This window comes from Alternaria metachromatica, assembly GCF_023757995.1.
Source record: "Alternaria metachromatica strain BMP 0045 chromosome Unknown scaffold_7, whole genome shotgun sequence".
NCBI classification, from domain to species: domain Eukaryota; kingdom Fungi; phylum Ascomycota; class Dothideomycetes; order Pleosporales; family Pleosporaceae; genus Alternaria; species Alternaria metachromatica.
In genome coordinates, this window is record NW_026055498.1 from 670,650 (window position 1) to 694,658 (window position 24,009).

A 24,009-nucleotide genomic window follows, 5' to 3' on the forward strand; every position below is an offset into this window, starting at 1 on the left:
AAAGAAGGTAAATATAGCCCAAGTGAGCACGATGCACAGCATAATTATGCGGGATGACGAGCGGGGTATAATACTGCAGTAATCCCTTAGTTCGATGTCTTTATCTATTGGGCGATGAGATGGAGAGTTGACCTTCAGGCCTGCGATGAAACATACAAAGGTGTATTGCACGTGGATGCACGTGGGGGATTACATGCACTGCCTTTTTCGGCAGATTGTGGTCCTCAAGATGGCTCGCTGTTGCATCATTGAGTGGTAGTCGGTCTGGGAAATGAAGCCAACAGACAAAGCAGAGCGGTCGTACGCGAAGGGTCGTCCTGCGGTTAGGCTAAGACATCTGACGGCCAAGGCCAGGTCGTGGTCTGAGGCCTCCCTTGCGTGAGCTTTGATGCGTACGTAATGGCTCTGATAGATGTTCGTTTTGGATTCAAGATAGCATGCCCGACTCTTCCTAGATTCGTCTATATACAACGATGGTAACCATAACGCCTGTCGATGAATCCATCGACTTGAACTCCCCCATGATGCTGTTTCGTACGGGTGGCCGTCGTAAGGGTATACATAATGTACAAAGGAATGCGTGTGCGGTCTAGTCCCGCTTGTGGGGGCCGACGATCTTGGGGTACATTCTTGAGAGGTGGTAATTGATGTTGTTCTTCTTCTGGTTGGGGTTTCGCTATGAAAGGTTAGACGTGTCTGTGAGTGGATAGGAGGTGAACGTACTGGTGCATCCATGCATTGCCGTAGTTTCTGTTCAAGCTGTGCGCAGCCTTGCACACTGTAGCCGGAAGATGCCCAGCATCCTGTAGCCATGTCAGCCCAGATTCGTGGTGGCTTCCCCATTGCATTCCACACAGCGTTGCGCCTTCCTTCGATATATTCCAATCTTTTCACATACCCAGAACTGATGACATTGCTCCTAAGCATGGGTTCGCCTCTGGCTTGTTCGGTCGGCGGACGCGGAGTTTTGGCAGTGGTGGGAGGGGTCGGTGCGTGGCCGACTGGACGGCGGTGCCTGAGGGCTTCGGTACCATCTTGTAGATGCGGTTCGGGAGACGAATGCGACTTGGATGCGACGTGAGTGCTGGTGCTGTACGAATTGCGAGAGGCGATGGCGTCGTCGTCGTCGACTCGGTGGATTCAAAAGTTTCCGCCGCGGCAATCTCCTTAGCGTGCCTGCCCCATCCTAATCCCTGTCCGGCTTTGTTTACGATCGCACCTTCCTAGCGACGGAGGCCAACACAGACGACACCCTCGTCACGACCATACTAACGAGCCTACGACACAGTTCCCATGTTTGCGCGCCATTGATCTATTCATTACAGTAATAATACACGCCCGACGTCATGGTTTTCACTCCGCGCAAGCGCGCCGCGCCCACAGCAACCTTCGACAACACCTGGAACGAGACCAATGCGGCATTCCTCGACCCAAATGCGCTGCCAGTCTCCAAAATACCGCGAGGATGGGAGAGGAAACAAGAAGTAAAGAGGGTGGGCGAAGGAAAGGAGAAGAAGATCTGGCGCAGATTCAATCTCAGGTCGCGTGCCGACGACACACCACAAGAAGCAGAAGACGAGGACGAACGAGACGCGCGTTCAAGACCGGTAAAGAGGCGGCAGCACATGAGCCCAAAGGCGATGGAGAAATCAACGAGCAAGCTTGGCGGCAAAAAGCGCGCGTTCAAGGCGACGCGCTGGGACCGCAGGAAGAGCGTTCTGCCAAGTACGTTACCGACGCGCATGGCTGAGACATTCGCTGACTATGTACAGGGAAGAGAGCGACTCAGACCGAAGACCCCGCGATCGGCGCAAACGACGAAGTCGATAGTGAAGAGGAGGGAGATAGTGCTCAAACCCTGGAACGCGAGGATAGCATCAACGAGACAGACACGAACATAATCGAACAGACAGAATCACTAGGAGTTATATCTTCCACATACGAAGAGACGTCGACTTTCACTTTCGCCGTGGACGCGCCGACGGCCGAAGCTACCGATACCGAGATCATAGACGCAGACGACCAAGAACAAGAAGAGGCAGAATCCACACAGGACGCGACGCTCGCGAAACTATTCCGTTCGCCACTGAGGGAGCAGTCGAACATCCCGACCGCATCGCCGGAGAAGGTCGAATATCCAGAGCTTCCTCTGAGCGACAACTTGGAAGCAGAGGCGGAGACGGCTATGACCGAGGTTGTATCCACCGAGATGGTCGGCAATGTCGCAGAGGAGACAAATCAAGGGGAAACAATCTCCATGCGCGGAGGACCCCGAGAGAATGTTGAGATCCCAGACCAGGTTGTCAAGCAACAAGACGAGACCATGCGTGAAGAGGCGGACCCGGTTCCAGACACACCAGAGCCGGTGACACAGCTTCAGTACCCAGCGTTGCCGTTGGAAGATACTACGACTTCGCCGCTACCAGCGCTCGACGAAGACGTGAGCGAGGAAGACGAGGAAGATGTTGAGTTATCTGAGGTTGAGCTAGGAACATCGACAGATGCAGTTCGGAAAGAAGATACACTCCACTCCTCTGAAGCGGTCGACCGTGAAGACGAGTTTACGGAAGCTTCTTTGCAGCTGAACATATTGCGGGATTATCAAGCAGCGCTTCAAGAGCACAGTCTTGCGCTTACAGCGATTCAGTCAGAGCCCAACGAGCTTGAGCAAGAAGAGATGGATGATGATATGCGGCCTGAGGAGGAACCAGCCTCTCCTGAAGCTCTTCAGTCACCTGCCCAGGACCTTGCCATGGCCGACGCGCCTGCCTCAGCATCTATAGACATCGCCGATGGATTGACATTCTCGTTCACACCCAGCAAACCACAGTCGCCCGCCCCACGCAGACTACACTCGCCTCCGCCTCCACCACGTCCTGAATCCGGACCTGACGATGTCACAATGACGGTCGCTATCGATGATGACACCGCCATGCTCAAGGACTTCCTCACGCGTGCTGCCGCAAGCAAGGCTGAGAAGGCCGCAGTCACTACACACAAGAGAGAATCTCTACAGAACCGACGAGACTCAGATATCATCAAACATGCCCTAGCCTCACCCCGCAAGGTGCTTGAAGAGAAGGACCCCAACTCACCCACGAAGCAGCACACCGAATTGACGCTGGATCTGTCGCAAACGCTCACACTAGCCAAACCAGATGAAAAGCTCCCATCACCTAACCCCGGCGCGACAGAAACCGAAACCGCGGAAGAGAAGAGCGAACAAGGATCAAGACGTTCTGCACGAGCAAAGAAGACAAGGCTACCTACTCCCGCATCAATCGGCCCAGCACCAGCACCCAAAATCAACATCCGCCGTGCCGACGGAAATGAAGTCGTCGTACTCAAGAAGGACGACGCCAAAGTACTCGCCGACATGACACGCAACAACACGCGCAAGAACAAACAGGGTGCTTTCTGCGTCACCGTCCGACTAATGAAGCTCGCCATGGACTACTCCAGCCTCCCTCCCCTCGACGACTCCACCAAAGAACTCGTCGTCGGCAAAAACGTACGCTGGGACGAAACACTAGCATACTACCAAGAGAACCCCGAGACCCTCGCCAACGCCTTAGCAGACGCAGAGTCTCTAGCCACTCCAGACGAACTCGGCATGTCGGACTGCACCCCCGAGCCCAAGAAGAAGAAAGAAAAGACCAGCAAGAACTCCACGCCAAAGATACGCAGAGTACGCGGACTGGGCACATCGAATGGTACGCCTGGGAAGGGATTGCTGGCACCTGCTAGTCTCCTCCCTGAAGCAGTTCAAGAAGAAAAGGCCGCGACGCAGGAGAAGCAATCGTCTAAGCCAAAATCGACCAAAGTCAAGAAGATGGTCGTTGCCTCCTCCACTTCTTCTACCACCTCCACGGCTACTTCCACCTCTACCCCAACATCAACATCAACATCCCTAAACAGCAGTCTCTCCTCCAGCACAACAGACACTAAACTTCCTTCTCTCGACGTCGCACCCGTAGGCGTCCAACGCAAGAGCCGGCTTGCGGCACCGAAAAAGGTGGTTTTGCCACAGACACCTTCTTCCTCCAAGGCTGGTGACAAGGAGAATGTGAGTAGAGTGGGGATGGGTGATGCGACGCCTAAGAAGGGTTTGATGACGCCCAAGGTGGTTATCCCGGCGAGTGCGACGGCAGGTGTGGGTATGGGAATGGGAGTGGAAAGTGGGCTGCCAAGACGGAGGGGCCGGAAATATTAGCTTGAGTGTTGAAAACGGTGTGATGTTTTTGGGTTCATCTTTGGGATGCTTTATACCATTTTGCTCTTTTGAGTTGTTTATGCATCTATGGTGTTTTTAGCGGTGGCGTTTGGTGGGCATGGGCATTTACACTGCGTCATTACTAGCATAATGCACGCTCGACATCAATCCAATCACAAGATCCATCCTGATATCATTCTCCTGAGACATGATCACATACTCGTAAGTCGATTGCTTTTCTCTCTACCCTAAAACTCCTTAAACCCACTCCCCATCCACCACCCAACCATCCCCATCTAAACATTCAACTCACTAACCTTAGCCCCCTCAATATACCCCTGATACCTCTTCAACTTCCCCTCAAGCACACCCCCCTTCCCACAAAACTTCTCCACAATCTCCTCGCTCCTACCCGTATACAACTTACTATCCAGCATACCATCCAACTCGCCCCAAATCGGCTTAAAGAACTCCGTGCTACGGATCCTATCCACCAAATCATTGCTCTTACCCTCATTCTTGACCTGCGCACCAGCCTGGTGCGACAGCACGCGGATCTGCTCGTGGGCTTCTTGGCGCGACTCACCCTTGGCGACGAGGCGCATGATGATGGATTCGGTGATCATGAAGGGCAGTTCTTCCTGCACGCGCGCGTCGACGCGCTTGGGGTATACGACGAGGCCGGATGTTACGTTGTCGAGGGAAAGCAGGATGGCGTCGGCGAGGAGGAACATCTCTGGGATATCCATGCGCCGGATTGCGGAGTCGTCGAGGGAGCGCTCCATCCATTGGTCGGAGAGCGTGTTGGCGAAGGACGCGGGCTTGGACATGAGTTCGCGGGATAGGGCGTAGATGCGCTCGGAGCGCATGGGGTTGCGCTTGTAGGCCATGGCCGAGGAGCCGATTTGGTCTTTTTCGAACGGCTCTTCGAGCTCTTTCCACGCGGCCAGGTGCCGGATGTCGCCGGTGATCTTTTGGGCGGATGCGCCGAGCCCGCAGATGGCGTTGGCGATTAGGAGGTCGACTTTGCGGGTGTAGGTTTGCGTCGAGATGGCGTAGCAGGACGGGAAACCGGCTTTTTTGCAGAGAAGCTCGTTGAGCTGGTCGCACTTTTTGCTGTCGCCGTTGAAGATCTCGAGGAACGAGGCTTGCGTGCCGGTTGTGCCTTGGGCGCCTCGGAATTGGAGTGTTTCGCGAACGAGCTCGATGGCTTCGAGGTCGAAGAGGAGGTCTTGCGCCCATTGGGCTGCGCGCTTGCCTACGGTGATGAGTTGAGCGGGTTGCAGATGCGTGTAGGCGAGGGTGGGCTCGCTCTTCCATTGCAGGGCGAAGGCTGAGAGGTTGGAAATGACCTTTGCGAGTTTGGGGAGGAGGAGATCCAGGCCGTCGCGCATGAGGATTAGTTCTGCGTTGTCGGTTACGTAGCAGCTTGTTGCCTGTGGGATATCAGTTTGAATCATCTTGATTTTTACACTTGAAAAAACATACGCCGTAATGGATAATACCAGCAGCAGCCGGAGCAACCTGACCAAAAGCGTGCACATGCGCCATAACATCGTGTCTCCTCTTCTTCTCCTCAACCTTGGCAACACCGAAATCATCATCCGTAACAGTCAGATGCTCCCTCATCTGGGAGAGCGCATCATCAGTGATACTCTGGATACCAAGCTCTTTCTCTGATTCCGCGAGGAATAACCACAGCTTGCGCCATATTGAGTGCCGGCTGCGCTGCGAGAAGAGTTGCGACATCTCCGGCGAGCAGTACCGGCCGGTGAGAGACGTCTGGTACGCATCGAAGATGGTGGCACCAGATTGCGCCTTCATAGTCGATATGCGAGACTGAATATCGAGGGAAGCGTCCTGAGCGGCCATGATTGCGCGTGTGTATGAGGAGAGCGTGTGAGCGTGAGTGTGATGTGGTGGTCGACAACTTTAACGGTTCGTTTGTGGATTAGCCCGATAGTCTTCCGAATTCGGTATCAACGTTTGCTCTCAGCGTTCCTTGTAGTATTTCGCAACACGTATGCTAGCACTACAATCAAAGGGTTATAGAGCTGAACTGAGGGGGTATCGTGAGGTCAAATTCCAAACGGTGATTCACAGCGTCGTGGGCCACCCTTTTTCTTATCCCAACAGACCAATGACGTCCTCACGTGTAGCCAAAAAGTTTTGGTCCCTCGCTAAACCCCACATTTAGCTACTATCGCACCTTTGCAAACGCACGTCAATGGTCGATTGTCATCCTACTGTCGGAACCTGAGATAGGCCGATCGACAAGAAAATGGCGATTTGGAGTAGCAGAAATTTTCCCGCGCGCGTTGTTGGGGTTCTGGGCGGTTTTGAGGCTCCTTGTAGCGATCTTTTGCTACAAGGCATCTCCGAATTGCTTCACTCCTACATGTCTTTCAAGTCCTCGGCGGTTGATTCCCCGGTCGTATTCGATTAAATGACCAAGAATTCCCCCACGCAAGTGACATGTCAAGTTCAGACGTGTTCAGCGGCATAACTAGAGTCTAGACCTTGGTATCTCATGATGCGCTTACTCCACAAAACTATATCCACCAAGAGCCGTAACCCGTTCATGCGGTTCATGCGGCTCTGTCCAAATACGAACTCCACATTTGTTTCCGTCTCCGCGGGCTCACAGCGCCGGTCCCTTCCATACGTCGCGGTTGATTTTGAACAGGTTGCTCTGCTTGTGTGGGAGGCTGATCTCGCGCTCCTTGTAGAAGCCAGCTTCTTGGAGGTAGTTTGCCAGTCTAGACAGTTAGTATTGTACTCCATGTGTAGGATGCAAGACTTACTTCTCGTTATCGACCCTCGGCTCCAACATGACCCTCTCCGTCCGGTTATCCGCGAGCCAACAGTAGTGCACTAACGCACTCAACCAGATCTTGACCCTATGCGCTCCTCTAAACTCCTGCTCGCCGACCAAGCAGTGGAAGCCCCGGTCATAATCGCTAACGATGGGCAGGTATTTTCCAAGGTTGTCCTCCTTGACCCAGTATAACTCAAAGTAGCCGAACGGCTTCCCGTCCCAGCATCCCATGACCGGGAACGAGTTCTTCGATTGTAGGCCGTTCTTGAGGAACTGCTCCTGGTGGGACTGCGGACCCGCCTCGCCCCAGAAATGCGATACACGGGGGTCGTTCATCCACTTGTGTAGGTATTCCGGATCTGACATGCCGTTTGGACTGGGCGCGTGGCTGGAGACCGGCCCCTGGTGTCGGAGCGCTTTCGAAGAGATGGAAGCTACTCGGAAAGACAGATATTGCCCAACGCTGGGTATGTACCGTGTGTATAGTATCTCGCCCTGCCGAGGTGGCTTCGGTCGTATCGGGTGTCGGGTATTGTTCGTGAAGACGTATTGCGCGGGAGGCGGTGGGTAAAACGTGGGTAGATGCGAGCTCGAGTGGAAAGGGCCTGGCGCAGTCGGTGACCACAAGCCTGGTGAGACCTGGTCGAGCTGATGCTCTTGCTTCGCATCAGATCCAAGCGCGGGGGACGACGGTCGCGAGGGATACGGCGAGCCTGACGGAAAGGGTGAGTTTGTGTTGGCCAGCGGCGAGAGAGTGAAGAGGTATATTCTGGGGTCGAGCTGCCAGAAGGTCCTCCGACTGACAAACATGCGCTCCCAGCCCTCAGGAGACGATTCCTCTTGTGCACACCCAACGGTCGAATCTTCGCTGGCGATCAGTCCCATGCGCTCCAACTTGGGCAGCACGACCTTGCCCTTGAACACGCCCTCCCTGTTGATGTTTATGCGCCATTCGCCCTTTGGCTTTCCGGCATCGGCAGTGTTCTTGGAGATCGCGTTCGTGACTTGTAGCGTCGGTTCGGGCTGGTGAAAGTACCAGTACAGTGTCGCCCACAGCATCATCGCGATCTGGCGGGTTGGTGAGGCAGCGGGCTTGAACTCGCTACTGCTGGGGTTCGATATCGACGATATGTAGAGGTGGTCTCCGTTCAGGGTGGGCTTCTTGAAGCGATGTACATGTCGCGGTGGGAACAGCTCCTCCTCGCCCTGCTGCTGCTGCTCCTGTTCGTCCGTAGGGAGCTCATCTTCGGAATTGAGCACAATGGTCCAGCCAGGTGGGAACGGCGAATGCGTGTGAACATCGCTCGACTTAAAGAAGAGGCCGCCAAACACGGGCGTGACGGTAAGGTTTTGGCCGTTGGGCAGATGGACGACATTGACTGGCGCCATGATGACGTTGGCGGGGTAGCTCGATTATGTTAGAAGAAAGATGGAGCGCGAAGCACGATGGTAATGGTAATGTTCCAAATGCAGGGCAACCCTCAATCACCTCACATGGGGTGAGATCTATGGTACTTGGATCAAGCGTGTCTTTTTTGCGGCACGCGATAGTCACAAACTGCACAGCTGTCACCCACGTCTTGATTGACTAGTTTCTGTCTGAGAACGCCCGCGCGGGGCTTTCGCGGGGCATTAGCATACACTGGAGCTTTCTGTTCATTTTGAGATACTCTCACATGAGAATGCACATGTCCTGATACAGATGCTGCATACATCATGCGAACGTAAGGCGACATGCAGGCGTCATCATTGGCCGGGGAGCGCATGGCCGTGAGGGAGTGGAGGAGCTCTGAGCTCGGCGGTCGGCATGTTCGCATATGACGAAATGGGCAGTTGATAAATCCGAAGCTTCCCCAGAGTTCCACGACCTCTCAACACCACAACACCAACAACAACACACCACACACCCAATTGAACGCACCACATCAATTGAAGCCATCATGAACACCGCACTCCTCCGCACATCCGCCCTGCGCTCCGCAGCCCGCGCCGCAGCTCCCACCACATCTCGCGCCGGCCTCGCGGGCACGACATTCGTTCGCGGCAAGGCCACGCTGCCCGACCTCCCATGTACGAGCCCATCCCACCAGAAAGATACATCAGCTACTAACACCCCCCAGACGACTACGGCGCGCTCGAACCCTCCATCTCCGGCAAGATAATGGAGCTGCACCACAAGAACCACCACAACACCTACGTAACCTCCTTCAACAACTTCAGCGAGCAAATCGCCGAAGCCAAGCAAAAAGAAGACATCAAGGCGCAAATCGCCCTGCAGCCCTTGATCAACTTCCACGGCGGCGGCCACATCAACCACAGCCTCTTCTGGGAGAACCTCGCGCCTGCCAACCAGGGCGGCGGCGAGCCCCCGTCGGGCGCCCTGTCCGCTGCTATCAACAACAGCTATGGCAGCCTTGACGCGTTCAAGGAGAAGTTCAACACGGCGCTTGCGGGCATCCAGGGAAGCGGTTGGGCGTGGTTGGTGCAGGATACCCAGACTGGTGCTATTCAGATTAGGACGTATGCGAATCAGGATCCGGTTGTGGGGCAGTTCCGTCCTATTCTGGGTGTTGACGCTTGGGAGCATGCTTACTAGTGAGTTTACCATCGAGTGTTAATGAAGAGCTTCTGACTAACGATTTCCAGCCTCGACTACCAGAACCGCAAGGCCGAGTACTTCAAGGCCATCTGGAACGTCATCAACTGGAAGGCCGCTGAGAAGCGCTTCCAGTAGATCCTATGCCTCTTCGGCAGGACAAGGTTCCTAATTCGCCGTTGACATGGAGGTGATCAAGTACAATTGATCTTCATAGTCTGTATAGTGTAGTAATGCAAGCGAATAGATTAATGCAAAATTACAAATCGTAATCATTCGTCATCCCATGTATATACCCTCGAAATTACCTACTTGCTATGCTAAATATGTTCAAAACGTTGATAATGCAGATATTGCTAACGAACTCTTCTAACGCTGTACGATGCGATCCCAAAGAAATGCCAGATGCCAGATGCCAAATACCAACCAAACACCCCTAATACGCACAAAGACAAAACTAATGCCTAACCCCCTGCATCCACCGATCAATCTGATCCCTCTGTCTGGGATCCATGGGCGGCTCCATCATGCCCCCATGCATCATCCCATTCATACCCATCGGCATCTGCATGCCGTTCATTCCCATCCCGCCCATCTGCATGCCACCCATTTGCATACCGTTCATCTGCATACCACCCATCTGCATCGGCATCTGCATACCCATACCGTTCATCTGCATGCCCATGCCATTCATCTGCGATCCCATACCCATCATACCGCCCTGTTGCATCATGCCAGGCTGCTGCATGCCCATCTGCATGGGCATACCCATCATGGACTGGTGTTGTCCCATGCTGTTCATCATGCCTGGCATTTGCATGCCCATCATGCCCTGTTGAGGCGGCATGGCGCTCATTCTTTGCTGGTTGGCCATCATCATGGGGTTCTGAGCGTTCTTGTAGGCTTGGATCTTCTGGCCGAGCGGGATGTCGTCGTCGTCTTTTTGGTTGTTGGTCATGTTCTTCAGAAGTGGGTCCATGGAGCCGTAGGAGGTGGCGCGCATGGTTGCGGTGAGACGTTGCTGCTTTTTGCGCCCTTGGTCTAGCTCGTTTTGGTGGAGGAGACTGCCTTGGGGGAGGTGCGAGACAAGGGCTTCGTTGGAGACTTTGCGCGCTTGGTTGTGAGGGTCAATGGGGTTGGCGGAGAGGATGTCGGCGAGACTGCTTGAGGAACGCAGATTGGGTCGGTGGCCGGGTTGGGGGGCTTGTTCGCCTCGTAGGGCGGCTTCGGCTTGCAGGCGGGCGCGACGCTGGCCGAGGGTCTCTTCTTCCTCTTCGTCGTCGGCAGCGGGTGGGGGTGCTGGGGGAGTGTCTTTGGATTGCTCCTGCCCTTCTGGAACACCGAACTTGCTCATCATCTCAGAGGCGAAGTCATCGCTGACTGTACTCTTGCGCACATCGCCAAGTGCTGATTCACGTTGTTGCTTCTCCTTGATGCGGCGCATACGGTCAGCCAGCGTCTCACCAGGCTCCTCGTCCGAGTCCGGTTCGGGGGTTGTGATGGTAGGAAGGTTAAGCTGGCTTGATGAGGCTCCAAGGTACTGTGTGCGTCGTTGATTAGGGTCAATACCGAGTAGCCTGGTGCGACGGCTACTGAGGGGTTCGCGGTCCTCCAACTCTCGCTGCTCGATCAGACCCATGCTCTTTTGACGCATTTGCTGTTGCTGTTGAGGTCTGTAGAGAACACCAAGTGGGACGTCGTCATCTGAGTCTTCTTCTGGCGGAGCTTCCCACGCAAGGTTTACTTTTTTACGGATTCGTCGTTGCTTCTCGGCTTCGGCCACGTCGTTCATTTGGAGCAGGGTCTGTCTACCGTCAATCAGCCCCTGCTCCATTAGTGTCACGTAGTTCATCTTTCGACCTTGCTGTTTCGCCTTGCGTAGCTGAAGCTCAGCGAGAAGAGTAGTCGGCGCGCCGTATTGTGGTTCTGGCTCGCCTTCCTCTTCGCTCGATTCTTCTTCTTCTTCTTCATAATGGTCTTCCGTGTGTTCTTCAAACGAAGGTCGAATAGCATCGGGATCACGTCCATCCGGTCCTCGTGCATCCTCATCACGCTCCTCTAATTGGTCACCGAGGCTCATCCGGCTTTCGCTTGCTTTGACAAGTAATAGATTCATGTCAGCCGAGCTGTTTCGTTTCTTCAATTTCTTCAGGCGCTCGCCCTTTGCGTTGTGGTCAGTATCCAGTATGTTGAACGAGCTGCGTCTGCGCGTCTCTGCCAGTGTCGGTGGCATCTCCGGTAGTTTGGAACTCCTGCGCTTGCGTTCCGCACCGTACACCTCGTCGCCGACATGTCCAGCAAATGGATGATCAGTAAATGCAGACACAGGAGCATGTGCAGAAGCGTCCAGGATACTTTCGAGCGTATCCTCCGCAGACTCTCCCTTGACCGCAAACTCCTGAGTGGGGGCAGCTCGGTTGTCGAAGTAGGCGCTTGCTCGTAATTGCGGTGGGAGCGCCATGAGACTCTGCCGGCTCTTCCTGTTGTTAGGCTTCGGGTCTGCCAGATTATCGCCAAGCAATGGCATGGATTTCCTATGCTCGTTTTGCATGGAATCTAACAATCGTGACCGACGATTGGCCTGCTGACTCATATTAGGCAATTGTGACAAGCGCTTCGGTAGGTTCAGCATCTTCGGTACGGGAGCCGGGTAGAAGACCATGCTATCGTCTGGCGGCGGTGCGCCTATTGAGTGAACGCTCGGATTGGATTTCATCATGTAGGAATGATTCGAGGAATGTCGGCTGTGGCTGTGGTGGGATGGTTCGGGCTCCTCCTCGACAGTATCTGGGCAGTGGACGCCATCAAAGTCATGCCATAGTGTACGTGCTTGGTGTGTGGTGTCGGTCGAGGCTGCTGTCGGCGGTCGGTCTACGAAATCGCGGTAGTCCGCATATTGGTTCTGCAACTCCTCGTCTGGCTCCGGGCGTCTAGGTGGGGTGCCTATATGGATACTGTTACGCAGCTCTTCTGGCAGACCATTCGCGACTTCGTCGAATATGCGTGTAAAGGACGAGACCTTCCGTTGGGGCGGCGAAGAAGAGTCACGCTCTTCATTGTGTTCCTCCTCGACTTCCTCCGGGTGTACAATCTGTCCGAGACGCGATGCCTTTGATTCCGAGCGCTGGCGCTGGACCGAAGTCGAGGGTTTCGACCAGTTGCCTGTCCCTGAGCGCAGAGACCCTGCAGGAGAGGTTATGTAACCGCCCGGAGAGTATCCGCCCCATCGTGCATTTCCGTTGAGGTCTACGATTGAATTCGTGTGCGAGCCTATCGAAACGCCGCGACTTCGGGTGCTGGCCTGTCTCGTAGGCTCGAGGTCGGTCGTCTGTAGTGACGATCGCCGGCTGTCAGTCAGCTTGAGTTCCGAGTATGTCTTCCGAATCTCCTCCTGCAGGTCCGAGCCAGACTCGCTCATGCGTTCAGCATGCTCTTCCAGGCGTTCGATGTTGCCGACATATGCCCCTTGCAGCGATTGGAGATCGGGCACCGGATGACGGAGGTCGCGGTCAGTCTTGGGGGAAGTCATCACAAAGACAGGCAGTAGAAGGCCGCCGCAGAGGTGAGAGAGTCTCTGCTTGACCGCGGTGCGACTCTGGTAAAGGAGACTTTTGGTGTGATTGTTGCACCGAACCGGACATGGGTGGAGGGTGATCGACCCCGATCCTTTCCAAGAATAGCACCCAGCACGTTACGGCAGGAGCGACCCAGACCTAACGGTTCTTGGCGCTGTCACCCAGAACTCGCGACTGAACATCATTTTGCGACAACACTCTTGCCTCGCCCACGGTCCATCCACGACGTATCACGTGGCGCGCATGTCTGCCTGATTCACTCCCGTACATTGCGACACCCACTGCCACATCGAACCCACGATCAGACTCATCGCGCGCACCGAACAGCTGCCGGCTGCCAATAATACCCTCGTATTCGAATATTTCCCCATACGAACACCTCCACCATGGACGAAGGTGGCAAGCGCAAGCACAGCTTTCGCCAGCAACCCAACAAGCGGGCAAAGGCTGAGGATGGCTCCGCGCTCAAGTCTGGCTTCGGTGCCAAGATGCTGGCGAAGATGGGATACAAGGGCGAGGGTGGTCTGGGAAAAGAAGGCGCTGGTATCTCAGAGCCTATCCAGGTGGTGAACCGAGGCACCAAGGGCGGTATCGGTAGCGTCGCAGAAAAGAGCGAACAGCAACGGCGCGAGGAGCGGCGCAAGGCCGAAGAAAATGGCGAGAAGTATGTCGACACGTCAGAAGAGGAGCGCCAGGAGAAGAAAAAGAGGAAGGCCAAGGCTCGGGGCGAGACACGATCCTCAGCGCCACGACCGAAGAAGACCGTTTTCGAACTCGAGCAAGCTGGCATGCATGTGCCGCTTGCGCTACAGTCCATTATCGACGCGACAACCGGCGCATCGACCCCTACCTCAGGCGTGTCGCTCCGCGGTCCTGACATTGTCCCATTCGAGAACTCTCTACAAGCGCGCGTACGGAGAGATCTGAACAGTTTCTCTGAGGCATTCGAGCAGCTGCAGGTTGAGTCGCAAGCCATCCCTCCTCAGGAATACGCGCTGCAGAAGGAACTGGAGGCGCTCGAAAAGCAGATGGACGAGCTGGAGGACCTACAAGCACGGATAGAGTCACTGCGTACTGGTACTTTCGACGTTGTCTGCGAAGGCCTCAAGAGCCTGCGCGCGGCTTACCCGTCCAAGCCGCTACACCGTGAATCTATTGCCGTTATACATCCCCACTTCTCCAAAGCAATCGCTTCTTGGGAGCCACTCGAGGGTGCGTTAGAAGGCGTGGCCGCAGCTTTCTCTGAAATGGCGAACATCATACAACCTCGAAGTAGGAGGGTTGCATCCCAGGCCTACACGCACCCCTCTGAAGCACTGGTTAGTCGCACCGTAATCGACGAAGAAGACACGATAAAACGCGGCACCACATCGTCATATGAGTCCATGATGCTCAAATACTGGCTGCCAAGAGTAAGCTCAGCGATCACGCAATGGGACGTCAAGAATCCACAGCCCATGGTGCACCTGCTGGAAGTTTGGAAGCCAGTCCTCCCACCGTTCATCGCGAAGAGAGTGCTTGAACAGGTGACTACAAAACTCTCCACTTCTGTCCACGAGTGGAACCCGCGAAAGTTCAAGAAGAGCCCACACACATGGGTCGTCGAGTGGCTGCCTTTCCTTAGACCAGCTGACTTGGACCCCAAGGGATCGGGCCTGGTCGCCGAGATTAAGCGCAAGATCCGACATGCGCTGCAGTCTATTGATCTCTCCAAAGGTCCATTACCAGGGATGGAGCAATGGAGAAGGGTCTTTGGAAAGGCAGAGTTTGATCATCTACTCACTTCCCATCTGGTACCTCGTTTGTCGGCCTTCCTGCGAGACAGCTTTGAGATCAACCCCGCTGAACAAGATCTCGCGCCACTCGAGGCTGTGTTCGCCTGGAAGGGACTGATATCAAATGAGGTCATTGGAGAGCTACTGAAAGCACAATTCTTCCCCAAGTTCCTCGAGATCATCCACCAATGGCTCACGAGCCCAGAAGTGGTCTTTGAGGAAGTCCAGACGTGGCTTACCTGGTGGAGGACTGAGATCTTGCAGGACGACATCAATAATCTGCCTTCAGTCGCCTCGTCGTGGAACGAGGCATACTCGCTCATCAACACGGCATTGGATCTTGGAGATGCGAGACTGACAGACCTGCCTGCGCCTCAGGTCGAAAGCACGGGAGCTTCGCCAGAGGTGTCTCAGTTCTCCAAATCGGTCAACCAACAGGCATCTCGTCCTACCCCGCAAGTAGACGAGCCGACGTTCAAGGACATTGTAGAGGAGTTCTGCACCGAAGAGAACCTCCTTCTCCTTCCTCTCCGCGAAGCCCACGACCAGACCGGTCTACCGCTGTTCCGTGTCACAGCAAGCGCGACGGGACGCGGAGGCGCAGTGGCGTATCTCAAAGGCGACATCCTGTGGGTGCAAAACAAGAAAGACAAGAGTCTCTGGGAGCCTACCGGTCTGGACGCAAAGCTCATAGCCAAGGCAGAGGGCAAGTGACACCTCCCGCTTCAAACTGCGTATCTCACACCACCTCGGTGCTCGGTTCTGGCAGGGTAAGCTCCCATAGCCTCTCCTGGGCAGATGTTTTTGTTAGCCATTCGCTAATCCGGCATCGGTACGATGCTTCCATAGGTAGTGATAGTGACGACGACTCGCAGTCAGTCGAGGCTATAATGAAGCCACGTTATCTCTCCACCAGCGTCTGTTCGTAAGCATAGTAAGGCAAACCAAAGTGCCGAAAGTGTTGCATGAATCGTGAACGAAAGAGGTGTACGGCCAATGCGAACTGCCATCACAGCATCGGGGGGTGATACGGGCGTTTTAATCGGTCCTTGCTGCAAGCCTAGTCTGTGACTTTCGTTGCATCGCCCATCACGGGCATTAAGCCACGAGGCCGCGTAGAATTATTCACTCCATGTGACGAGTCGGACTGCGAAGGAGATGTCTGATCCTGGATGTCGCCAATATAGTGGCTCCGTGATGGCGAGTGATTACTAGTGTGATGGGGTGACTGTGCGTTGATTCGCATATGTAGGTATAGTCGGGCGCTTAGAATAGATTTCCGTGGCCAATAGGAATAGCGGATTGAGTGCGCATTCTCTGGCGTGCAGGGGCTGCCTTTCATGCATGCGGACCGTCGTGGGTAGGTGGGTGGGGGTGACGGAGGGAGGATGGTGGAGGTCAAAGGAGATCTCACCCTTCGCTGCATTAATCGTACTCCAGTATTGAGTACTCTGTGTTGATTCTTGCGCACAGCACTTCAGTAGAGAGCTAGCCGTCCTATGGTTTGTAGCCAATAGAAAGCTTCAAGATATAAGTGGGGACATGGCATGAGAATAGCCCTAGGTAGTTCTCCATCGCCAATAGGAAACGCAGAACGGGTGCGCATTTCTTGGTCTTGCAGGGGACGCCTTTCATGCATGCGGACCGTCTCCCGTTGACTGTGCCCCGAGCTGGCAGGCGATCGCGCATGTCCGGGAGGTTGGTGTTGGTAGTCTCGAGTACTGTGCGCTCGAGCGTTGCGGCACGGGTAAACATGTTTCTCGAGGTTCTCTTCACCACAACGACGACAACAGATAGGTATTAGAACAGTTGGTATCACCGCATAGACTCGATGCTTACAACTCAAGCCTCGAATGTCGAGATTTATCATCGGCACATCCCATCTCGCTCTAGTTTCAACGAAGCGACCCCGCCTCAGCGGCTGAGAGACAGCACCCACTGGACGCCCCAATGTAGCTCAAGAACTAGGCCGGCCAATCAGACCGCGCATGCACCTTCCCAAGCCATCACACCCAGTCGCTCTTTCCTTGCATCCGACCACTTGCAGACCGCCGATCAAAGTACTTACCCGCTGCCCATCCCTCTTCATATCACCATGTCGCCTGCTGTTACACTCTGCATTTCACCCGGTTCCTCTCAGTCGGGATAGCGGGCACTCATTCATGTGCAATTGCGGCCCTAGATCGACATTGCACCCTGGACGACCTTGACGAAGCAGCAAGCAAGCTCGAAAGTTAGACCGCCCACATCTGATTGTCACATTATTCCCTCTTTCTCTGTTATATATTCCCAGTCCCCCCTTGACCTGAGGGCGCGGATTACGATGCTCGTCGGAGCGCTTCCTCCGGCACTCATCTCACTGCTTCTTGTTGCAACGCGTGTTTCTGCTGCGCCTTACGACTTTCTCGATAACTATCGCGACCCCACGCCGGCGGCTGACGAGGGGCCTCCTGCTTCATATCAGGCTGTCCGAGACAAGAACGTGTTGCCGTACGAGATTTGCGGTGTTGTTGGCGGCTACGTCTTTACAGTACTTATCTGGGGCGTTCTTCTCCTCACTGTTGGTAGAAAGATGAGACGGAAGGCTCTTGACCCGCCCAAGCAATTGGAGCTGGAACTCCAGGATAAACCGACTCTACCGGCGATTCGCACAGCTGGACTCACATCGCCACCACTATCAGCGCGCTCGTTTTTCGGGAAGTTCAAGAGGAACAGGAATGACTCTGCTGTTAGCAATCCACAGAGTCCTGTTGTTCAATCACCAAGCTCTTTCGACCAAAAGGTTCTTGATGCCCACCGGGGTCAAGACCAAGCAGACATGGAGCGTCTCTACGCCGCCGTCATGGACTTCGACGAGCGCAAGCACTCCTCCAAAGTCAGTGTAGAAGAAACAGAGCCCATCCCGCGACCCACCGAGCGACGACGCCCCTCAAACATCAGCATCGCGCGCCCAGAATCCCACAGCGAAACCCCAATCTCACCCGTAAAAGCAATCTACCCACCAAACTACAGCGTCCAGCAACCCGCTGCGCCCACCCACAGCACCCACCTCCGCGCCGACGCGCACCCACCCCCAAGCCCCCGCAGCATCCTCTCCAAGCGCTCCCAAAACTCAAACACCAACTCCACCGGCAGCAAAAACGCGCGCTTCAACTTGAAGAACCTGCGCATCTCAGGCCCGATCGCAAAGTACCCAGGCGCAGACTCGGACGACGAAGCACGAACGCCCCTCTCGCCGCGCTTCTACGCAAACCCCGGTGTCCCCCCTTCGCCACCGACACAGACGAATTCGCCAACGTCGCCGGAACAATACACAGAAGAAGCCCTAGACAGCGTACAACCCCTTCCCCGTCCCGCACCCCAACGCCTCGGTCTCGGCCCACCACCAACATCAACATCAACATCCCAACCCCCCTCAACTACCACCACCCGCCAACCACCCCCCAAACCCCTCTCCCCACCTACCTCCCTCCCCCTGCGCTCCTTCGCCTCTCCCCTCGCAAGCCCCGGCATCCAAACCACGGTCCTAGACCGCCGCGTCGAGGCCCTCGCTCTCGGTACCCCCAAAACAGGTGTCCCGTTCACGCCGTACAGCCCGTACATGCCGTTTACACCCATTACGCCCGTGACGCCGCATTTGACGACGCGGAAAGAAAGGAAGATGGAGAAGAAGGAGGGGAGGAAGTATGGGAGTAGGAAGCCACGGGTGGAGGAGGAGCTTGTGCAGAGTCCGAAGGAGATTTTTGGGGATGGGTGGTAGATATGTAGATATGTGTGTGGGAAAAGGGAGAGGGATGGGGAGAGGGAAGGGGGGATGGAAGTGTTGCATTTGCATCTGTTTTAGCGATTTCCTTTTTTTTTACTGTCACTAAGACACGCCGCCGGTTGGCTGGTTGATGATGATGTGCGAGGGCATGCATAGTTCTTTTCTGCGTTTATATTTACGACGTGTATTTTATCTTATCAGGAGGGAAGAGGGTTAGCATCGAAACGTATATATTGAGACGAATACTTTCACAACCAGCATATCAGCCTTGCGAGTTCTCTCATCCGCTTCACAACTCAAACTGACATACGACAGGCGTGCAAAGACAACTGGTCAACCAAACCAGCAACTCATGCATTAAAAAGCCACTTTGTATAACCCCTTTCCACGCCAAACTAAATGGCTCAATCTAATTCCCCTCTCCTTCTCTGCCACCGCTTCACTATCCTTCCTCTCCTTCTTGCCCTCCTGTCTTCCCCTTCTCTCAAACGAACAATAAATACACACACGAAAAAGGTTGCGACGCCGACAATACTATGCCCAATCTAACGCGTCTCGAGCCCGAACCCTATACACGATCAAGAAAAAGAAGTAAGAAGAAGAGTTTTGGTAGTAGCGGCCCTCCGAGCTGAATGTATGAGAGCGGCTCAAGCCGAAGCCGCCAAATGCCAATATAGTCTGAGCCAACAGATGTCGCTCACGTGTGATAGATCCTTCTTCTGTGAGTGGCGTACCTGAGTACTTTCGATTGAACAAAGGAGATGTGAGTATTGCTATTCTGGACTGGTATGGTAGTTGAACACAAAGGAAAGCAAGAGAGACGCCCGGAACGCCGTTCGCTGGACAGATAAGCAGCACTTCGGTCGCAGAAGATAGCAGTCGAGCGTGGACGATAGTAGTACGACAAGAATGACATCGCGGAGGGTTTTGGTATTCTTTGAGAAGTATGCATAGTACTTATATAGTACCCACGCGTATCTCTCTCAAAAGTTTGCCAAACCGTTCTTGGAATGACGTTTGCTAAAGCGCTTCCTGCCCTTGATCGAGTCAGTCTCGGCGTTATCTTTGCGGAGGTGGCCGCCGCCGCCATGCCGCGAGGCGGGTATGTTGACGCCCTCGAGGGCGGAGTCTCCTCCCAACGTACTGGTCGGGGTAGTGTGGTTTGAAACGAGCTCGTTCAGACCTACGTCGGCTGAGTACGAGTTGGTCATGGTTTGGGCGAACGCGTAGTCGCGTGCTTGTTCGATGCTGTCGAGCCATTCTTGGCTTGAGTACTTGCTGCCGTCGGGGTCGCTCGTTGTACTCTTGGGGTCTTCGAAGACGTATTGCTTCTCTTTCTGGGAGGGGTGTTAGTGGGGGTTGGCGTTGGGATGGGAGTGGGGGTGACGTACTGTTTCTACGAGCCAAGCAGTGAGGCCTTTGGAGTCTTGGAATGATCTCCATGCGCAGCCTGCGGAGAGCAGCGACACTTCTTCCTTCAGCTTCTTGTCATTCGTGCCTGCTGCGCACATCAGTACGCGTGCATTCGACGTTATCATGACGAGCCGTTGGCGCTTCTTGACCGTGTTGCCGCCGAAGAAGCGCGAAAACTTCTTGGGTTGCTCGACAGGCTCTTCCTTTCCGCCTACAACATGACCCGCCGGGTGTTGCGTCACAAACATGTTTCCCAGCTTCAATATCCGCTCGTCTCGCTTCGTGAGGACCGGTGACCAGTCGATGTCTAGTTGGGAAGGAGGGGGTAGTTCGGTGATGAGGCGCGGCTTCGGTCGTGCCTGGGTCTGGGTGGATGCCGCGACTGATGGCGTTGATGGGCCTGGACGTGTTATTGGCGTTTCCTGAGGCGTAGAAGGGTTCCTACCATTCAGCTTGATGGGCTCCTGTGCCGGCGGGCTGTAGGCCTTCAGCCGTGGAGCCTTCTGTTTCCACAGGCCCTTGCCCCATTGTATTCCTTCAAAGAAGGGGTGGTTCTTGATGTGCTCCATGGGTAACCGTGTCAACGGATCGAGCACCAACAGTCTCTCCACCAGGTCCTTTGCCAGCGGAGGGAAGCCATCCGGAAATGTGTATTCTAGACCAACAATCTTTTGGAAGGTCATGTACTCGTTCGCGGCCTTGAACGGTGGTCGGCCGGCGAGTAATTGGTAGATGATGCATCCGAAAGCCCACAGGTCGCTGGCTTTGCATGCATTCTTGTCTGTGAGGAGTTCGGGCGAGACGTATTCGGCGGTTCCGACGAAGGACTGCGCGCGGTCCATCTGCACGCTTTCCAGCGGATCGCCGGTTGTTGAGCTGACGCCGTTGTGTTTTTGCTCGAGTATCTTTGCTGTTCCAAAATCAGTAATCTTGACGTGCATTGCATCGTCCAGCAGAACGTTCTCGGGTTTTAAGTCGCGATGTATGACGCCCTTGTTGTGCATGTAGTCGATGGAGTCCAGTATCTGCGCGCCGTAGAACCGTGTGCACTCGACGTCGAATGTGCCCATCTTCTTGAGAAAGCCCAGCAGCTCTCCGCCCGCCGCAAGATCCAGCACAAAGTATAGCGATCGCTCGTCCTGGAAGGTGTAGTAGAGTCGGACTATGCCGGGATGCTCCGTCAGTCGGTTGAGGGTGTCTTTTTCGATGTTCACGTATTTAACCTTCTTCTCCTTGATGATGTGGCGCTTGTCGAGCACCTTGATTGCGTACTCGCGCAGTGTCTGGCGGTCCGTGGCAGCCAGTACTGTGCTGTAGGAGCCCTCGCCCAGTGTCCTGCCGAAATTGAAGTCCTTGACGCCCTTCTTCACGACCCGCGTTATCGGCCGTCCGTTCTGGTCGAGGTCCTGGCGGGTGCTTACAGCCGCGCCCTTCTCCTTCCATTCCTCGCTGCTCGATAGCGGCCCGCCTTCCACGCTGTAGGGTGAGCTCGATAATTGTGAGACTCCGGCATCCATGGGTATCCGCCGCGAGCTCCTCCGGGGCGGCATGGGGCCGTTCATGGCAGACATCTGGGCGGACTGGCGGTACGGGTCTCTCCTGCTGGCCTCTCTGACGGGCATGGCGCCGGGCGCAACCCGCGAGCTCGCCGTCCGCCGGATATCGCCCGCCATTGCGTCGTCGTTGTAGCGGTAGGTGCCCGGGGCGGTGGTGGACGAGGTGGAGAGGTTGGGGTGCTGGTACATGCTGGTGGAGACGGGGCGTTCTCGCATGGGCTGCGACGTCGGGGCGGCGCTGCGCTGCTGCTGGAGCAGTGGGCCGGCGGCATACGGGGGATACGCAGGCTGCTGGTGCTGGGCCTGGTGCTGTAGGGGCATCGACTGGCGGTGGGAGAGGCGCGGCGAGTGCGAGTGCGTCGACGACGTCTCGGCCAGGGGCGAGGGGAAGGCGGCCGGGGAGCCCGAGGGCGAGCTCTGGTAGGCATTGGCAGCGGGCTGCAGCGAGGAGTTGGCGGGCTCCTCTTCTATGTACGAGTGTTGGTACGTGGGGTCCTGGGGCGGGTGTTGGGCGACGGCATGGTCGTGGTCGGGCGCGTCTTGGTGCTGCGTGGGCGGCGGCGAGTCGTCCTCGTCCGGGTTGGCGATGCGCAGTCCGCCGAGCGTCTGCGACAGACTCAGGTCGCCATTCATCGTGGCGGCCACGGGGCAGCGCCTTGTCTGGCAACGGCGGTAAACGAGAAGAGCGAGTGAGGTCGCAGCAGTAGCTCAGGCACCACCCGCGGCGCGTCAAAGTAGCCTCTTTTAGCGTGCGGAATACGAGCGTGCAGCGGAGGCATGGCAGGGGCCCAGCGGCCAGGGCAGTGGGCAGGAAACGACAAAGGCCTCGCGGTGAGGATGCGATACAGGCGCCCGTCGTGATGCTCCGCTGCCACCGTTGGTGATGCCATGCTCGGCGACTCGCTGACGAACGCCGACCCACCGACACGGACACTCGAGTCGGCGATACACTACACCACTACCACGACATCACGACAGACGCGCCGACAAACATTGAATACGCGTAGTAACGCATGCAATCGTACCTCACTCTAGTATCTCATGCACCACATGACGTTCACCTCGTGGCTCACCTGGGCACTTACATCACCAGTCTCTCACCAGTACAAGTCTGGTAGCGATGCATCTTCACGGCAGTCAACGCGTAAGGTGCATTGACGTCCATCATGTCGGACGGGAAGGCGCTGCTATGCGCGCCGTCACCACCACTGCTACTGCAACGGCGCTTCCTAGATAACAGCAAGAGAGCAAGAGTTAGAACCGGAAACCACCATGGCTCCAGGTAGGTAGGCTTCTTTGTATACTCGGCGGTACAGGCACCTCATCTGCACACCCTCTTTTGGACCCATATCCCTTCAGCTTCACCCCCCGTCGTTCGCTGCCCAGTTGGTAAACATGTTACGTCTCAGACCATCAGAACTCACCCTGACGCCCGACGATGTCGAGGAGACCTTTCGTCGCATAGCCATCAGGCAAACCTCCAGAGCGACCACAAACCTGACTTCTCGCCCTACAGGACAACCAGGAAGACCCATACTCAGACGTGGCGCTCAGAGATCGACTCGAGATGCCATCACTGCCCTGGGGTCTATTCCCATACTGCAGCCCCAGCAAGCAACATTCTCTTCTGTGGAAGAGGAGGAGGAGACAGAGCACACCTCCAGCCAGGAAGCGACACTAGCAACAGATCGTGACGATACCGAGGGAACTACTTCGTCCAGTCACGAGAGAGAAACCGAGCCACCGCAGTCTCCAGCATCGCCAACATGGTCACTGCCCTCTCCGGTCTCCCCACCTCGACGCACAATGCATCTTCCATTTCGATTCGGACGAAGCCGTCGAGCTTCCACTACTCAATCTCCGCCCGATGCAGTTGTGGCAGTATCTCGTACGCCAACAAGAGCACCAGTCGGACATGCCAGACTGGGCTCAACAGGCACAAGCAGCATAGGTGATACCAGCAACAACTCCACGTTGTCTCCATCTGGTGGGTCTACCGAAAGTACTTCTGGATTGCGAGGCGGCGGAGATCGGATACGCGACATGGCTCAAGATACGCCTCATGCTCCGTCACCCCTACACCAGATGCAGAGACTAAGTTCGCCCGCATACCAACAGCCATCAGGTGACCCCACCAAGTCGCCAGTCAGCCCGCGCGTACAGAATCCTACACTCTATCTTGAGGGCTACGTCCATGATACCCCGAATAGTACCACGTATCATTTCCGGGAAAGCGACAAGTATCGCTTTTGGAGCATTGCACCGCACAGTGAACCACGGCGAGGTAGCGATCGTCA

The 24,009-nt window shown here is 55.4% G+C and overlaps 9 protein-coding genes across 9 annotated transcripts; 4 read left to right on the top strand and 5 right to left on the bottom strand.

The window, feature by feature from the left end:
- Window positions 1-589: 589 nt before the first annotated feature.
- J4E83_004223 (uncharacterized protein) lies at window positions 590-1,034 on the bottom strand (the record flags this gene model as incomplete). Its single annotated transcript, XM_049331153.1, has 3 exons — window positions 590-676; window positions 724-803; window positions 899-1,034. 3 exons carry the CDS (start codon window positions 1,032-1,034, stop codon window positions 590-592), a joined length of 303 nt encoding a protein of 100 aa, XP_049189699.1.
- Window positions 1,035-1,346: 312 nt separating this feature from the next.
- On the top strand, window positions 1,347-4,213 carry J4E83_004224 (uncharacterized protein; the record flags this gene model as incomplete). The annotated part of the gene is made up of 2 exons (XM_049331154.1): window positions 1,347-1,725; window positions 1,773-4,213. 2 exons carry the CDS (start codon window positions 1,347-1,349, stop codon window positions 4,211-4,213), a joined length of 2,820 nt encoding a protein of 939 aa, XP_049189700.1.
- Window positions 4,214-4,509: 296 nt separating this feature from the next.
- Window positions 4,510-6,085, bottom strand: J4E83_004225 (uncharacterized protein; the record flags this gene model as incomplete). Its single annotated transcript, XM_049331155.1, has 2 exons — window positions 4,510-5,649; window positions 5,702-6,085. 2 exons carry the CDS (start codon window positions 6,083-6,085, stop codon window positions 4,510-4,512), a joined length of 1,524 nt encoding a protein of 507 aa, XP_049189701.1.
- A 769-nt stretch (window positions 6,086-6,854) lies between these two features.
- On the bottom strand, window positions 6,855-8,420 carry J4E83_004226 (uncharacterized protein; the record flags this gene model as incomplete). The annotated part of the gene is made up of 2 exons (XM_049331156.1): window positions 6,855-6,972; window positions 7,018-8,420. The coding sequence occupies 2 exons, from the start codon at window positions 8,418-8,420 to the stop codon at window positions 6,855-6,857; spliced, it is 1,521 nt and encodes a 506-aa protein (XP_049189702.1).
- A 551-nt stretch (window positions 8,421-8,971) lies between these two features.
- Window positions 8,972-9,765, top strand: J4E83_004227 (uncharacterized protein; the record flags this gene model as incomplete). Its single annotated transcript, XM_049331157.1, has 3 exons — window positions 8,972-9,101; window positions 9,152-9,626; window positions 9,678-9,765. The coding sequence occupies 3 exons, from the start codon at window positions 8,972-8,974 to the stop codon at window positions 9,763-9,765; spliced, it is 693 nt and encodes a 230-aa protein (XP_049189703.1).
- Window positions 9,766-10,084: 319 nt separating this feature from the next.
- On the bottom strand, window positions 10,085-13,156 carry J4E83_004228 (uncharacterized protein; the record flags this gene model as incomplete). The annotated part of the gene is made up of 1 exon (XM_049331158.1): window positions 10,085-13,156. The coding sequence occupies one exon, from the start codon at window positions 13,154-13,156 to the stop codon at window positions 10,085-10,087; it is 3,072 nt and encodes a 1,023-aa protein (XP_049189704.1).
- A 432-nt stretch (window positions 13,157-13,588) lies between these two features.
- J4E83_004229 (uncharacterized protein) lies at window positions 13,589-15,691 on the top strand (the record flags this gene model as incomplete). Its single annotated transcript, XM_049331159.1, has 1 exon — window positions 13,589-15,691. The coding sequence occupies one exon, from the start codon at window positions 13,589-13,591 to the stop codon at window positions 15,689-15,691; it is 2,103 nt and encodes a 700-aa protein (XP_049189705.1).
- Window positions 15,692-17,300: 1,609 nt separating this feature from the next.
- J4E83_004230 (uncharacterized protein) lies at window positions 17,301-18,737 on the top strand (the record flags this gene model as incomplete). The annotated part of the gene is made up of 1 exon (XM_049331160.1): window positions 17,301-18,737. One exon carries the CDS (start codon window positions 17,301-17,303, stop codon window positions 18,735-18,737), a length of 1,437 nt encoding a protein of 478 aa, XP_049189706.1.
- A 989-nt stretch (window positions 18,738-19,726) lies between these two features.
- Window positions 19,727-22,345, bottom strand: J4E83_004231 (uncharacterized protein; the record flags this gene model as incomplete). The annotated part of the gene is made up of 3 exons (XM_049331161.1): window positions 19,727-20,080; window positions 20,135-20,556; window positions 20,602-22,345. The coding sequence occupies 3 exons, from the start codon at window positions 22,343-22,345 to the stop codon at window positions 19,727-19,729; spliced, it is 2,520 nt and encodes an 839-aa protein (XP_049189707.1).
- Between the last annotated feature and the right edge of the window lie 1,664 nt (window positions 22,346-24,009).